Raw genomic sequence first — 17,543 nt, 5'->3', positions numbered from 1 at the left:
GTCCTGAACGCCGTCTTCTGGATATCCTCATCACGCACTCTCATCTGATGATATCCAGACCTCAGATCAATCTTGGAGAACCAAGACGCTCCCTGCAACTGATCGAACAAATCGTCGATCCTCGGTAATGGGTAACGGTTCTTGACCGTCAACTTGTTCAACTCCCGGTAATCAATACACATCCGGTGTGAACCATCCTTTTTCTTGACAAAAAGGATCGGTGCTCCCCAATGGGAACTACTCGGTCTAATAAACCCCTTCCCCAGCAGCTCCTGAAGCTGCGAGGATAACTCCTGCATCTCTGGCGGTGCAAGGCGATAAGGCGCCTTGGTGATAGGCGCTGCCCCCGGAACCAAATCGATGCGGAACTCTACCTGCCTCTCGGGAGGCACACCCGGCAACTCCTCGGGAAAAACATCCGGGAACTCACGCACTATCGGAATGTCATCCATCGAACTTGGCCTCCCAGCGGCCTCTCGTGTGTCCATCACATAGGCTACAAACCCGCTGCAACCCTGCTGTAAACTCTGTCTCGCTCTGGAGGCTGTACAAAACGCCGACCCACATCGGGTACCCTCGCCGTACACCGTAAGTACTCCCCCACTAGGGTCTCGTATCGTCACCAACTGTCGCTCGCAGTCTATGACAGCCCCAAATCGGCTCAACCAATCCATGCCCACTATGACACATACGTCCCCCATTGCAATCGGGATTAGATCTATTGGGAACTCAACACCGAAGATCTCGAGTACACATCCTCGAATCACATCCGTAGCATACACCGCTCGCTCGTCGGATATGGAAACTCGTAGAGGTCGACTCAACGCCTCTCGTCAGCTACTGATGTGCCGACTAAACGCTATCGACACAAATGATCGACTCGCACCCGAGTCAAATAACACTAAGGCAGGTACAGAACTCACAAGAAAAGTACCTACGCATATCATAATATAAGCACAATATCTCCACTCAGCATAAATAAATAAAGAATACATACCAGCCACAACATCGGGCGCTGCGCGGACCTCCTCCGCTGTCAACTGGAAAGCTCTCCCACGAGCCTTCGGTGCCTCGGCCTTTGCTGGCCGAACCTCGGTAGCCCTAGAAGCAGGTGCAGATCCCTGTGCTGATCCCTGATGTAGCTGCGGGCACTCGGTCTTCCGATGGCCAGTCTTGCTGCAATGAAAGCAAACTATAAATCCCTTGGGGCAATCCTTGGTGATGTGCCCCTCCTTGCCACATTTGTAGCAAGCACCCGATCGACAGACCCCATCATGTCCCTTTCCGCACTTCCCACAAGTGCGGCCCTTCTGGCCTCCAGATCTCGTATCAGCGGACTTGGCCCGCTTGGCTGCCGGCTGAGACTGTGCCGATCGCCGATCCATCCTCTGAGACTCGGCCTCCTCCCTGGCCTGAGTCTCCAACTCAATCTCCCTCTTCCGAGCATTTTCCTGGAGCTCAGCAAATGTCCGGTAAGTCGAGTTCGACACGAACTCCCGAATATCCCTCCTCAAAACGCCCAAATACCAGCTCATACGTGCCTGCTCGGTAGACACCTGCTCAGGGCAGAACATCGCCCTCTCATGAAACTTCCTGGTAACCATAGTAACATAATAAGTACCCTGCTTGAGGGTCAAGAACTCCTGAACCAACTGTTCCCTCTCCACTTGGGGAACATACTCGTCTCTGAACATGATGGTGAACCTCTCCCAGGTCACCGCTGAAATCTCTGCAAGAGTGAAGTTCGCCGTCACGAACTTCCACCAGTCCTTCGCTCCCAAGCGAAGCTGGTTCAGCACGAACCGTACCCTCAGATGCTCCGGACATGAACACGTGTAGAAGCATCCCTCAATATCAGAAATCCATCTCATCGCAGCGATCGGATCCTGCGTCCCGTCCAACTCTGGTGGCTTCGTGTTGCTGAACTCTCGAAGCAACAACGAGTCACCTCCCAGAGGCCTGGCAGCAGCTACTGCTGCAGTAGCTGCATCAGCCGCATCCTCAGTCACCGCTGCGTACCGCTCATCAAAAGTCTCAATCAATGTGGTCTTGATAGACCCAAACATCTCCGGAATCTCGGCTCGAATCGCCGCTACCACCTCATCGTGGATCATCTGACGAAGCTCCTCGTCACTCACGCCGCTCGGCTCAGGTCTGTGGCGTGTCCCAACCATGATGTCTCTGAAATACAACATAATAATATCAGAGACTTGCTCGAGCATACTCGCACTCGATAACTCAACCCTACTTGTTCCTTAGTACCCTAAGGACTCTTACTTAGAGTGCGCACTGCTCCAGTGTATTCAGTAGTACGGGCCCTATACTACCGTCCACACCGCATTAGTATTCACCCTAAGTCCTCCTCCTTGGATCCCAGATCACAAGCACCCTACATCTCGCTGGCATAGGCTACCCTTCGGTAGACCTCTCATAAGCTCCTCTCTGCTATCTACCCACTCTCAAGCATCACATAGCAGCAGAAATCTCCCTAGGCTAAGGCATCACAAATTAGGCCACTCTAGTCCTAATATGAATACCTAGCCTACTCTAGCATGCATATCATAACATATCTCAAAGCACATAATATAAGGGTATTTTGGGAAATCACCGTTTGGGCGCTGGCTGATCGTACACACTGCTCCTTTCTACTTTTCTCAAAATCTTTTACTCTGTTAGAAAAATTGTTCCTTTTTATGAAAAACTTTCCGAAATCCTCAGTTTGAGTTCAGATATGCCCGAAGGTGCATCCGAATCCCTCAAACCAAGGCTTTGATACCAACTTGTAACGACGTAAATTTTCAAAACAATTTTTCATTTTTAAATCATATTTTTAATCATCAAAAACAATATCAACAAACTGTATCCAACGACATCATAACAAACAAATCCCAGAATCTCAAAACATAATCTCTATGAGTGTGTACGGATCATGTCGGCGCCTTCCCGCGATCCTCGCTAGTACCTGAAACACATAACACAACAACTGTAAGCATAAATGCTTAGTGAGTTCCCCAAAATATACCACATACAACACATACGCCTTTCCAGGCCATAACTCTGTACTATCTTCCGATCCATGTGTCTCAGGGGACTTCCATCCCGAATCCCGGTAGACCTTCCGGTCCTACCCGTATCGACCTTCCGGTCCGTAACCTCCTGACCTTTCGGTCCACATCATCCTGACCTTCCGGTCCTTACCATTCATAACACACATAGCACATAAATATCACATAACCGCATATAGCACATACATCTCATAGCATACAAGACCTTCCGGTCACACATAGGTACCCTTCCAGGTACAGTATAGTGAGAAGACTCACCTCAATGAAGTCGGATAAACTCTCGTGCTCAACGTCCCGACCTAGCCTCCTCCTATTATTCAAATAACATTCCCGATCAATACTCTCTCGTAGTCTCATCCCTACAGATTGGGTAGAAGGTCATTCTACCCTTCCCTGAACTCTCTTGAATCAGTCTTGACCAGAACCCTAAGGTCAACGAAAGTCAACGGTCAAACTTTGACCCGACTCGTCGAGTGCACATGGGCGACTCGGCGAGTCCATGCGGGTCCTCTGAATCCTTCTAGCCTCTCTTGGCTCGTCGAGTCATCCTTCCACTCGACGGGTCACACCTGTCACAAATCGCGGGGCAACCCCGACTCGACTCGTCGAGTCCCATTATGGACTCGGCGAGTTGCATCCATGGCAACACTGAAATGACCTTCTGAGGTCAGATCTACTTCTCTAACCTATAGATCTGGCCTTCCCGAGCACTATAATCACGTAAAGGTCCGACCTTTACACTCATGCAATGTCCATAAAGCTTCTTTGGGTGAAATAACCTCTAGAATGGCAACCTAGGGTCATATCTCTAATGGAATAGCAAAAAGCAAGATAGATAGGACTCTCTGGACCTCTTAAGGTCCAGATCTAAGAAGAACTCCACCTTGGGACCTCACATACTTCGAATCCAAGCCAAAGAAGGCATAAGAAAACCTTAGATTCGAGTAGAACACCAAATACACGAGATTAAGTACAGATTAGTACCTCTAGCAGCCTCTTCTGATCAAATGGGTGATAGATCTGAGCTCCTCAATCTTCCTTGTTTGTCCTCCTTCCTTCTTTCTTCCAAAATTACACTTAGAATGATGAATTAGCCCTCCTCTTGCACTACAAGCTTTCTCTCTGCTCTCTAAGGTTTCTCAGGGGTGCATTGGCCGCAAATGGAGGCTATAAAGGCCTTTAAATAGGGCACATGCCCGGGGATTTAGGGTTTCACTTAACAGCGCGGACTCGCCGAGTCCACGCATCGACTCGTCGAGTCCTTCATTAAATCAGACAAGAAATGTGCGATCCTACTCGACGAGTCTGAGCGCCTACTCGCCGAGTCCCTCCCTAAAATTCAAGATAAATACTTAAAATAAGATACCTGCGAATCCGGATGTTACAATGTCGATGTCTAGGTGGGAATCATAATCATCCGAGGTTTATACAGATGATGTAGAGCTATGAGACTGGATTTCCACTGAAGTTTTACAGATTTTACTGGAAGAGTTGCCTGGTATCACTGGTCGTATCATCGACATACTGATTTTCAAGTTCGAGGAGCGAGCTGCAGTCTTTCAGATTGTGGAAGAGATTTTTTGAGGCGTCTGGGGAGAGGGGTATTGTTGTGGGAGCGCATCACGGAAAGAGAAAGAGGGCTCATGATTCAACATTTTTAGCGGTGGACGGAGAGTTCAAGACAACTAACCTGGGTACTGGAAGTCAGGGGGACTTTGATATATGTGGAAAGTGTGGTGGAACCAACTGGTTTGCTTGTCATATGTTCAAATGCTATGAGTTTGGAGAGAAAGGGCATGTCGTTCGTGACTGCAAGAAGGACCGGACGTGTTTCCAATGTCACCAGCCGGGTCATCTCAAACCCGACTACCCTGCATGGGTAGCGGAGGGAGTGTAAGCCCAGACGGATGTACTTGTTTTTATCTAGAATCATAAAAATAACAGGTATAAATTTTGATACTCGGTTTTATCTTGAATGGATGTACTTGTTTACTGTAGTGTCAAATGGATAGTCGTTCGTATAATTAGCTTGTTAGAACTATTATGTTAGCATCTGTAGGTTGTAATGGATCAGGGATTCGGCCTTCGGAGTGCTTTGTAAATCATAAAATAAGAGGATCGTTCGTGACAGGTCGGAAGCTTTAATGTGGAGAAAGCTTTTGACATCTCCATCTAAGGTTCACGATTTCCTTGCGATTTATGGTTATTATTCAAAATTGTCACATACCATTTTGCATATCAAGAACAGTGTTTAGAAAGTATATGGATAAATTGGTTATAGGTTTCAACATGGAATACGTCGACCAATGAGGGAGTAAACGCAGAGTGGAGGAGAACTGGGTATTTTTCTTGAATGATCAACAACCAATTTGATTTTGATTGGTTCCAACAAAATAGGTCGGAGGAAGTTGTAGTGTAAGTTCGTGGGATTTCCGATATTTGAGATTGTTGAGATCTTTTATCGTGGAGAGGATTAAGGGGTTGATCAGAAGTAGGTGCAGGCTGAGTTAATGTCAGATTCATGCCTTCAAGGTTATGCGCGTGGTTTTTTGCATCAGAAACTTTTAGTCAAAGGATGTCATTATAGTCAGTTGTCCCTTCTGGGACAAAGATATAGAGTTAAGAAAACATGTGTCACTCAGGGTGTATATCAATTAAAGGTATGGTTAGCTCATTGAACCGATCGTTAAGGTTAGTAAGGTTAGAGTTATTGTTTATTTATCAACCTACTTCAAGGTGTGGTGGATACACTTTCACACGAGTTTTGTTTAGTGGTTGAGATTGTTCGAGAATTGATGGGTTGTATCAGTTGACGGTGATGTGGTGCATCTGTATTTCTTCAAGTGTGGAGCGATAGGTACTTTGGACCTATGGTTAGATTGTCGGAGCAAATTTGACCAGTCTTCTGGAAGGGATTTAGATCTATGCGGAATCCAATTTCAGTGGGTTGCGACTACATGGTTGTAAGAGAGTCAATCTGATCTCGTTTCTGATAGCGTTCAAGTTAATTATGAAGCTTTCCTTCAAAAATGAAGTTTGGTTCAATAAGTTGAGCAATTATAGTATCTATTCGATTATTTAAGAGTGGTATATTACTTTGAGGAGGTTTTGCGATAGGAATATTTATTGATATGGATTGTGATCTCAAGTTGGGATTTCGACGCTATGAATTGTGCACGCATAGTGGAATTCCTGAAGTCGATAGGGAGTGGCTGATTCCAAGTGGGGGAGAACTGCTTGAGAGTATCGAAAATATTTTCAAGTGAGGAATAACTTGGAGTTTCGTATCTAGAAGGTAGTAAGGAGTGATTTCAAGGACATAATCTAATCTAAACGTGGAGAGTTGTAACACCTGTTTTCCATGATGGATCAATTTAGGGTTCAAGGAGTTAAAAAGTATAATTTTGGAAGAAATGGGGCCTCACGACATCACCTTTGAGTGGTCACGAAATAAGAGATAGAGACTCACGACCTGAGAACTGATGCAGCCCAAGCCCATGATCTTTTAGGGTTTCTTTCGTATTTAAGACACTCTAAATCCTTTTTAGGGTTCATTATCAGCCTCCAAACCCCTTTTCACCTCAGAAAAACCCTAGCCTTCATTCCTTGCTTGATTCTTGGACTTTTTGGAGCATTTCTTGGTTCGAAGAAGAAGAGAAGAAGGTGATCTTTTGGTGAGGCTTGCAAGGAATCGTCATCATCGTCACGTCATATTGTTTCTGAACCCTTGTAAGTGTCAAAGTTTCCACCTTTATTATTGGTTGTGGCTAGATCTAAGTTTTGTCCATCTTTTCTACTTGATTGAGCAAGTTTGTATGGATGGAAACCATAAAGTTGGCAACTTTATGAGCTATAAGGGTCTTTAGAGTGTCATCCAGAACCGAACCCCTCGAAGAATTCAAGCGACCCTGACAAACCCTCAACTTAGAACCGAACCCTATACGATGTAACACATCATCCAAAAAATCTCGCCTCATATCTTCCAAGAAATAATTTCATTCATAATAAAGGGACCATCTAAAATATGTCTACCTCTAAGACAAGCAAATTCCTCAGTACTCACCAAATCGTCTACCACGAGCGCTAGTCAATTGGCTAGAATCTTGCACATAATCTTGTACTTGCAACCACTAAGACTAATTGACCGAAAATATTTTACAGAGTTCGCATCATTAACTTTCAAAATAAGAGCAATAAAAGACGGATTACATCCTATTGGAAATCTAGCAGGCTTAGTAAAATCCTCAACGACAACAACAAAATCGGGACCAAGTAAAACCTATAATTGTCTAATAAAATCAAAATGACTTTGTCTAGGCCTGAAGACTTGTCAACCCGACAATCCCAAACCACTACCTTAATTTATTCAAGAGAAACCCCAACCTCCATAACCGGTACCTGCTCAGAATTAAGGCATTTTCAAAACTCATGATTAACCAAAGGCTTTCCAAACCAAGCACAAAAATGATCCAAGGCTTGACAAGATTGGGAGTATTAACCCAAGAATCTTCATGCAGGATACCCAAAATCGCCAACTGTCACCTTTCATATTCAAAATATCATGAAGGTATTTGGAATTTTCGTCTCCTTCGATAACCCATTTAACTTTAGCTTTTTGAGCTACATCCACCACCTCAGAATGAGATATTTTAACATCTTTTAAAAGAGCCGCCCAAGTAACTGCATCAGAAGAAGTGTCAAGCCCACAGTTCATTTTATGATCAATGTCAGAAAGATCCTTGAGGATCGCATATTTGATAACAGAACGAGACTCTCTAGCCTGAGTAATCCAAGTCTTTAAATTCTTTTTTAAGGCCGAAAGCTCCTTTTTAAGGTACACCATACGGTTAGATTCAACAATACCATCATTTTCCACAAGTCCTCCACCAGTTTATCAAAACCATTAATAGAAAACCAAGAATGAAACACTCTAAAGGGAGAAGGGCCATAATCAAGAGCAACCTCCTTTACAAGAATCAATCTATAATCAGAAAGATGATGATCAAAGAATTACCCCTGAAAGATTGGAGAAAACCTCTAAAAGACCTTTAGAAATAAAAAAATCTTGTCAACTTTACTCATTTTGGACATACCTCTGTCCGACCAAGTGAAAGAATACTCGTAAAACAACAATAGATATTGAGACATCAATAAATAATAATTCAAATATTCGATAGATTTATAAAAGAAAAAACAATAATAATAATTGGAATCTAACTAAAATCGATTCATCATATTCAATGTATGCAAAAATAATAACATTAACCGGAATCGAAAAACAAATTCGATATATGTAATATATTTTCCAGAAATAATAACATTAGTTGGAATAAGAATGCAAAAGCCTTCGTCTTCCATTTCAAGCTCATATTTCAATCACATGTTATATGATAAAAACAATTTCACAGGATATGAATTGCAGTTTTTTCATCTTTCCATGGTTTCAACATAAACTTCAACCTACTAACATTTATCTTGCTCGGCACAAACTATATATCAAATCTCATGTTTCACAAAGGGCTTTTGACATAAAAGTCCTTAAGTTTGTCAGGTCTTGTTGGTTTTGTCCCTGTGACGATTTTTTATTCGTTAATGTCCAAAATTTGCCAAGTTTTTTTTTTCACTTTTGTCTTTTTTACAAATCTTTGATGTTTTTACCCTAAGTATATTTTTCAAATTTGCAAAAAAACCCTCAAGTTTATAAATCTTATATGCTTTTATCCTAAGTATGTTTTCCAAATTTGATATTAAAGTCCTTAAGTTTGTTAAATTTTGTCGGTTTTGTCCCTAGACACCTACTATTATAGGTAGCAAGGGCAAAAATGAAAAAAACTTGGAGAATTTTGGACATTAACGAACAAAAAATCGGCATAGGGACAAAACAAACAAAATCTGACAAACTTAAGGACTTTTAAGTCAAAAGCCCTTTCACAAACTATATATCAAGTATCATGTCTCATCATTCAGGGGCGGTTCCACTATGGTGCCCATAGTGGCACCGACAAAATATTCTTTTTTCAGACACAGTGTAAAAATTTTTGAATTTCGTTTTTCTATTATTGTAGCACTATGTAAAAAAAGTGCAACCGACAACTCCTACTACGAAATCATGCGTCCGCTCCTGCTATCGTTGGTTATAACTTATAAGTAAGGTACTATATTTTTTACAATATTGAGAATATATATTAAATTTCAACTAAAAATATAATTTATCAATTTATATGGTTAAATAAATCATATAAAAGAAAATGTTATAATGCATTTATGGATAATTTGAATGATAAAAGTTAAACTTGATGGATCCAATTTGATTTCTCTCCATGCTCAAATTGCATGAAATAAAAAGTCCCAAAGAATGGATGACTAAGGGGGTGTTTGGATAGGAAAAAAAGATGGTGCTTATTGTTTATTGCTTATTTGTTCCACGATAAGCTAAGGGGCTGTTTGAAACCCGTCTGACCGGTCTGAGTCAGCGATTCTGGCTGACTCGGTCAGCCGGATGTTGTTTGATATGTGTTGTTTCGGTCAGCAGGTCTGGGAATCGGCTGAATAGGTCAGCTTGGAAGGTCCATCTGACTGGGAAAAAAGACCTCCCTACCCTCATCTATTGTTCCCTTCGTGACCTAAAAAGAAAAGCAGCAACCTCATCTATTCTTCTCCCCTTCGACAGGTTTCAATCACCGCAAGATCACCAGCTTCTTCCTTCAATCGCCGTCTTCTTCCTTCAGCCGGACAGCTGCCCTCCTTCCTTCCAAGCTCCGTCCGTCTTCTCCGGCCATAATCGTCCCATCTTCTCCGGCTAGAATCTTCAACACAGGTAAGCTCTGAAATCCGAAAATCTCTTAAATGGTTTAGGAAATCAGAAAATGCTAGGGTATAACATCTCAAATCCGAATCCTTTTTGCTCTAATGTTATGAAAACGGGAATTGTTTATGTATAATCTCTGAAAACGGGAATTGTGTATGTATAATCTATGAAATCTTAATTGTGTATAATGTATGAAATCAGAAAAAAAAAATTGGGTATAATCTCTGAAATCTTAATTGTGTATAATGTATGTATAGATTATGAAACCAGAATTTTTTTCATTGTATAATCTATGAAATCGGATTTTTTTTGGTGTATAATTTATGCTCTAATGTTATTAAATCAGAATTTTTTTTTTGTATATAATCTATGCTCTAATGTTATGAAATCAAAATTCCTTTTGTATATAATCTATGCTCCAATGTTATGAAATCAAATTCTTCTTTTTTTTTGTGTATAATCTTATGTTCTAATGTTATGAAATCTCAAATTGTATATATATAAGCTATGAAATCAGAATTTTTTTTCTATGTATAAGTTATGAAATTCGTAGAAAGTTGTTGACTTTGATTGTGCTATTGTTATTTAGGATTATGTTGGTCTCATTGGTAGAAAACTGTTTATGTTTAGATATTTATGTTAGCTTGTTATTTATGTTTTAGGATGTTGGTTTGGAGCGAGAGTGAGGATAAAACCTTTCTTGATGCATGTATCCATGAACTAACCACTCATGGTCGTGAGGCTTCTAGGCTTAAGGCAAGTTCATGGAAGACAATACGCGAAAAAATGATAAACGAACATGGTAAAGAGGTTGATCAGAAGTAAATGAGAAACCACTTTGACTACTACAAATCAAAATATGTTGCTTGGGTGAAATTGAAAAACAAAACTGGCAATATATATGATCCTATAAGAAATAAATTTAATTTGACCGATGAACAACGGAAGGAAGAGGGAAAGGTAATACTTTTTATAACAAATACTAGTATGATTATTTTTATAACAAATACTAATATTTACAAAAATTGTAAACAGTTGAACAAGTTCGTGATGTCATTAAAAACTAGACCTCTAATGTACCCTGATCTTTGCACCCAACTATTTGAAGGGTCGACCTCAACCGGCTTTCAAAGTTGGGGTCCATCTTCTACACTCCCTCATCATGTAGAAGAGTTTAGTTCCCATGATTTTGATGATGATCTTCCAATGGAAACCTCAACACAACACGTAGGTGCAAGTGAAGAATCTTCGGGGAGTTCAAAAAATAAGGAAGCTGGTGGAAACAAAAGAGTTGGTGGAAAAAAAAGAGATGCAAGGGCATTAGAAGTTGAGGATGAGATTGTCAAGCTTGCAAGGTCGTTAGTGGAAAAAATGAAAGAATTGAAAAAAGTGAAATGGATAAGGATGTTGATGGATGTATGGAGAAATTGAACAAAATGGAATGGGGAGAAGAAGATAAAAGACACAAGACTGCTCTTTTGCTATTTGGTGAAAGTGCCGATGTTAGGAAAGTTTGGTTACGACTTTCACATACTAGTTGTGAGTCATGGGTGATGGGTGCGGGTAGGAAGTATGATTACCTTTGATGATGTTTACTAGTTTTTTTGTTGAATGACTTTTTGTTACTTGCATGACATTTGGATGCTATGTTTGATGACTTTTTTGTTATGTTGGATGGTACTTTGGATGCTATGTTTGATGACTTTTTTTGTTATATGATATTTGTTACTTTGAATATGTTTGATGATTTTTTTTGTTACTCTTGTGATGTTTGATGACTTTTTTGGTGCACGAATATGTTTTACTTTAACATGTTACATAATTGCTTGTAACAGGTCAAATATGGTTTTTGATGGTGAAGTTGTAGCTTTTCTTTTACTTGTAATTTATTGGTTGAGGTCAAACCGGCGCAGGCTAATCAAAATTCATAGAATTAGAGATAACGATTTAAGTGTGTATGCATATACGCAAGATTTGATGTACGGAGACCCTACACAATGTTACGATATGATGCGTCTTACACAAGAGGCATTTGCATTATTATTCAACCATTTTACCTAAAAAAATTGGTTGCAACCTAGTAGGACAATAAGCATTGAAGAGAAGATGGCTATTTTCTTACATGTTATAGGACATAATGAATGTTTTCGCGCGGTTAAGGGAAGATTTCATCACTCCACACAAACAATTCATCAATGTTTTCACGAGGTCCTAACTGCAATGATGTGTTTTGCAAAAGAAATTATAGTACCAACAACTCCTAATTCAACACGACATAACTCAGAACGACATAGACGATTAAAAGATATTTTTTCCAGAGCAATAGGTGCATTAGATGGAACTCTTGTACATGTGGTTGTACCCGTTGATCAACAAATTCGTTATAGGGGAAGAGGAAAAAGGAGAATGTTTTCAAAATGTAATAGGAATTTGTGATTTTGATATGATATTCACCTTTGTTTGGGCTGGATGGGAGGGTATAGCACATGATTCAAGAGTTTTGAAAGAAGTTGCATTCGATCCGACTTCTGGATTTCCATGTCCTCCACCAGGTTTGTAATCTTTACATAACTTTTATTATTTATCTTCTTTATATAATATGTGTCACACTCATTTGCAGATAAATATTACCTTTGTGATGCCGCATATACAAACACTCGTGGGTTTATGGTTCCATACCGCAATACTAGGTATTGGTTAGCCGATTTTCGAAGAGGCAGACCTTTAACTAGAAAAGAAAGGTTCAATTATGCTCATGCACAACTTAGAAATGTTATTGAACGTGCTTATGGTGTATTGAAGGCGAGATTCCCTATCTTAAAACAAATGGCTCCTTATCCTTTTACAGTGCAAAGAGACATAGTCATTGCTTGTGTCGCGGTCCATAATTTTATAAGGAAATACAATATAGAAGATGACTTGTTTACAAATTTTGAGGAGAACACTATGGTTACTCCAGACATCCAAGGTGGGGGAATTGATAGAGAAAACATAAAAGACATAAAATGGGGTCCAAAAGTCGTTCAATATATGCGTGTTTGCGTGTTCAGATTGCAAAACAACTACTTTCACATATTTTACATTAAATTATTATGTTATTTTAAATTTCATTATGTTTTTATTTGGATATTAAATTATTTATGTTTAATTTACATTTTGTATGATAATTTTTATTTGGATTTTTAAATTACTTGTGTGTAATTCACATTTTGTATGACAATTTGTATGTTTTTATAATTATTCAGCAAGTTCATCCATCACTATATACAACAACATGGTAAAATGGTCATTTTTTATTAGTCAGCACATTCAGTCAGATGTACAATCAAACAACATGATTTCTTACTCTCTTACCCAGACAGACATTTCTCAGTCAGCACTTTCTCAGTCAGCATCTATCAAACGGGGCCTAAGTTTAAGTGTTTGGATATGAATTCTTAAAAATCAGCTTATTGTGGTAGGAATAAACTAAATAAGCTGATTTTAATAAGCATTCCTCTTGCTTACTGCTTATTGCCACCATAAACACTTTTGCAAAGACTGCTTATTCCCACCGCAATAAGCTAATAAGCTATAAACCAATTTATCCAAACACCCCCTAACAAAGTGTTAATATGATTAATTAGAGCTTGTGAAAAAAGATACAAACGACTCCGTTTAGGGTCCGCGAAATTAACTTTATTTTTACAAATTGTTTGCGAGAGATTATAAAGATGGTAGTTCTAATTTTACAGAATTTAACATATTTTTCGATGATTTGATTTCACGAAATTACTTTTGTCAAGAAAATCTATATTGCAAATTTAAAAGGATATTTTAGAAAATTGAGTGCTCGTTTATAGAAGAGAAATTAAACAACTTTTTACTTTTAGTCTACCATATGAAATCTATTAACTTTTTTTTTGATCTGTTGTTTTGATTTTAACATTTATTTTAACCGATAAGTGAGTAGAAATACAATAAAAACAAAAAATGAAAAGATATTTGATTTCTTTTTATTATCAAAATCTAAATGCAATCATTTGTTGATATTTGTTGATATTGTATTCCATATTTGACATTTTATGGAATAACACTTGTTTCATTACTTTCTAAATAAAAACAAGATAAGATGAGAGAAAAACCAAAAAGAAAAAGTCAACTTGCTTTTCCATATGTTTTTAACATTTTTTATGATTGTTGGGAGAATATGTACAAAATATTACATGCATAATATCAAAGCTGTCGTCATTTGTCCAACTTGCAAAAATGACTCATAAATTTATGATACTATCATATGCATGAATTTGAACTTAAAAACCTAAATCAACTAGTTAGACTATTAGGTGTGGGCAACATGTTATTACATGTTACCACATCCAAAAGATGTCATGTCAGCATCCTACTCATACATGGGTGTTATAACACCCAAGGTGGAAATGGGCAACATCTAATAACATGTGATAACACCAATAAAAAACTTGATTTTTTTTATGTTAACAAACGGTTGAAATTATGGTGGTTGAACAAAAACACAAGCAAAATCGCGACGTTACCTCCCATGTTCACCATAACGCGTCATAACATAACACCTAATAACGGCTAGGGGGCGGTGTTCCTCCCGTTATGGCGCCGTTATTAGGTGCCATGTCACCTATAACGGAGCTTCCCGTTGCCCACACCCGTCTGTCTTATACAAAACCTGATGTAGTTTTATAAACTTGATCTATTATTTTCTTATCATCGACGACGTCACTGATGTACTTTTATAAACTTGATATATTATTTGTTTATTATATTCTATTGTAACAAATTGATTTTTTTATAAACTTTATATATTATTTCCTTATCATGTTTGTAGAAAAAAATAAATTAAAATACTTATAATGCTTGCAAATGTTGCATGGATTCAGATCGTTTTAGGTCATTTATGTTCAAAATTTATCTGAATTTTTGAGTATGATAAAAATGAAATAAAATAAATTAACTAACAGAGTAATAGGCATTAAATTAAACAATTTAGTAAAATAAAATACGCTAAAGAGTAAAAAAGGCAATTTAACTAATTAAACTAAATCAATTTTAAAATTAAATAAGAACAGAAAATTGTGTGGAGAAAGGCAGTACGACAAAAATCAACAACGTCCAAAGCATCTCCCTTCCCGGCCGGTTACTCGGCTCCTTGCGGTGGCAGCGGTTGTCGGTGGAGCAACAGTTGCCGATGAAGGTTGTGCTGTGGCTGGTGTTGAATCTGATATATATTATTATCATAAGAGCCACCAAGTGATAAAGACGGCGTCATGGCCGCGGCTGTGGTCATGTGGCTGAACTCGCCGCCGCTCACCTGCCCAGACGCTGCTGAAACCGCATCAAACCCACCGGAAAATCCCAAATGATCACCCGACGACCGCTGCTGATCGTAGTTTCTTATCACCTCCGGCTGTCCTCTCTCACCATTAGTTACCCCAATCTGTTGCTGATGATCCTGAAGAATCTGCTGAACTTCCCGGAAGCTCCTCGGTCCGGTCAACCCCAAAACCGGCTCCGGCTGCATGTTGTAAGGTAAAGCCGACTGTTGAATAAACCCTTGATTCAAAATCGGAAGCATAGCCGAAGGTCCGATGTAATTAGCTAATTCCCGTTTAGCATTTTCCAAATCGATCTGGACTTGTCGTAGCCGGTGTTGAAGAATCGAGATTAATCCGACACAGCCGTAAACCGGATCACGCAGGCGGGCGTCGGCTTCATAGGCCAAGGAGTTAACGGCGTCTTCTCGTTGGGTGGCGCTGAGCTCGTTGAGGATTTTTGCGACGTTGCTTGCTCCGAAGACTTTGTGTACGTTGGCGAATTTCTGAGGCTGATCCGGTGGAAAATAGGGTGCGAAAACGCATTCTTGTGTGCATTTACGACGCAAAAACTTACAAGCTGCACATGGTGAATTCGAAGACATTTTCTCCTTTACCTTCACAACTGCATACATAGTTTCACAACTGCAAAAGTAGATTTAATTAATTAATAAAAGTATATACAAAAGAAATGAAATCATTGTGATCGATCGTGTTGACAGACTAGATCTGTTGATTGTGATTAGACACACACACATTCATGCGAGTGATCAGAGAAACGAATATTAATTGTTAATTGAATTCAGAGAAGCTTCATTTTAGTTAGGTTTTTAATTTCACACGGCTGACTTATTAAATTATACGTCGATGAATGAATCGAGTGTAAGAATATGACAAAATCAAAAAAACACAACACAAGGAAAAGAAAGAGGTGAAGCTAGGTTTTAGAGGATGAGAGATGAATGTAAATTCTACAGAAATCTAGAACTGAAACAAAATAGATTGATATTCTTTCTAAAGTTATACCCCACCTCTATTGTTAATTTTTTTTTTCTTCGAAACCTGTTTGGATCACACGCTTGTTCTTCCTTCTCCAAACGAAAACCTAATGATATGGTAAAATTTTGTCAGATGAGTTGCTTCAGCTCATTTCACTGAATTGGATAAAACAGCAGAAATTTCACGTAAATTGTGCACCTTCAAAGAGAGATTTAGAAGCCAATTAAAGTTCTATCACAACAAGTCAACAACCGCTTGATCCTATCTTCATAAAACCCTAAATGAGATGGAGAGTAGAAACATGAAATCAGTTCAGTTTTTCAAAAAAAATTAAGAGGGCATGAAATCAAACTAGAAAGAAACAAACAAACACACACATACACTCAAGTGTTTTGAAGGATGATAGGAGAAGCATTACCTGGACGTAAACGGCGTCATTTGTCTGTGTGTATGGATATATATATATATATTATGAAATTATGAAATTATGAAAATATGAGAGAGAGAGAGAGAGAGAGAGAGAGAGAGAGAGAGAGAGAGAGAGAGAGAGAGAGAGAGAGAGAGAGAGAGAGAGGGCGCGTGTGGTGTAATGTGTATCTCCTCCGGTGAGGGAGAGTATTGACCGTCGGATTAAGTTTCGGGGGTTTGTTGCAGCATGGTGAGAGAGAGGAAGAGAGTGACATGACCTACATGATTCTGAACCAGGACTTAAATGCCCCCTGAGTTTCCTCTTTGTCCCTGTACTGTTTATTTTTTATTTCCATAATTACCCTTCCCTTTCTCTTCTCACATTTTTCCAAAATAAATAAAGATTATATAAATTCACACAAAGTTGTTAAAACTGATGTTTTATATTTGATCGTTTTTTTTGTTTTGTAAAATAATGGCCGTAAAATTAAATTGTGATAGTAAGATTCTATTTTATATATATAACAAAAATACATATTCATTTAATTATTCAGTTAATAATAATAGCTTAAAATTGGAAAATACATCTCAAATACAACAACTAAGGCTGTGTTTGGCGCGCCACAGCTAGCTTATTTTTCGAGCTTTTTTATGTTGTCGTATTTGGTAAGCCAAAAAGTAGCTTTTAAGCTAGCTTATAAGCTAGCTTTTTGAAAAGCTACTTAGACTAGCTTTTTATGAGCTTTTTTAAAATTTTCCAAATACACCCCTTAATTAATTATAGAAACACATAATCCTACATGTCCTTTTATGTAATTTTATATATTTCAGCTAGCTTTTCAGCTAGTTTTACCAAACGTTATTTTTTATCAGCTAGCTTTTTATTTAACAGCTAGCTTTTCAGCTAGCAGCTAACTTTTCAGCTAGTACGTCAAACAT

The 17,543-nt window shown here is 38.9% G+C and overlaps 1 protein-coding gene and 1 pseudogene across 3 annotated transcripts; one reads left to right on the top strand and one right to left on the bottom strand.

Moving 5' to 3' along the window:
* Positions 1-12,316: 12,316 nt before the first annotated feature.
* On the top strand, positions 12,317-13,154 carry LOC145158270 (uncharacterized). Its single transcript, XM_079077190.1, has 3 exons — positions 12,317-12,425; positions 12,494-12,909; positions 13,119-13,154. Exons 1-3 carry the CDS (start codon positions 12,317-12,319, stop codon positions 13,152-13,154), a joined length of 561 nt encoding a protein of 186 aa, XP_078933316.1.
* A 1,755-nt stretch (positions 13,155-14,909) lies between these two features.
* LOC145160355 (LOB domain-containing protein 10 pseudogene) lies at positions 14,910-16,887 on the bottom strand (annotated as a pseudogene). 2 transcript variants are annotated; one of them, XR_013738099.1, is made up of 4 exons: positions 16,615-16,887; positions 16,395-16,473; positions 16,229-16,302; positions 14,910-15,842 (listed from the first exon to the last, which is right to left on the bottom strand). The product of XR_013738099.1 is annotated as an LOB domain-containing protein 10 pseudogene, transcript variant X1 (transcript). The 2 variants fall into 2 exon arrangements; XR_013738100.1 differs by lacking the exon at positions 16,615-16,887 and adding an exon at positions 16,578-16,601.
* Positions 16,888-17,543: the final 656 nt, after the last annotated feature.

This window comes from Lactuca virosa, chromosome 2 (assembly GCF_052849685.1).
Source record: "Lactuca virosa cultivar CGN04683 chromosome 2, Lactuca_virosa_CGN04683_v6, whole genome shotgun sequence".
Lineage (NCBI taxonomy): Eukaryota > Viridiplantae > Streptophyta > Magnoliopsida > Asterales > Asteraceae > Lactuca > Lactuca virosa.
The sequence above is the reverse complement of the archived record's forward strand: the minus strand, read 5'-3'. Positions and strand labels throughout refer to the sequence as shown.

What these genes read in the sequence shown, in the direction of transcription:
- LOC145158270 (XM_079077190.1), top strand. Translation starts at nt 12,317, where the DNA reads ATGATATTCACCTTTGTTTGGGCTGGATGGGAGGGTATAGCACATGAT. An exon ending in ATTTCCATGTCCTCCACCAG is followed by an intron (nt 12,426 to 12,493) that starts GTTTGTAATCTT and finishes ACTCATTTGCAG; the next exon opens with ATAAATATTACCTTTGTGAT. An exon ending in AAGTCGTTCAATATATGCGT is followed by an intron (nt 12,910 to 13,118) that starts GTTTGCGTGTTC and finishes ATAATTATTCAG; the next exon opens with CAAGTTCATCCATCACTATA.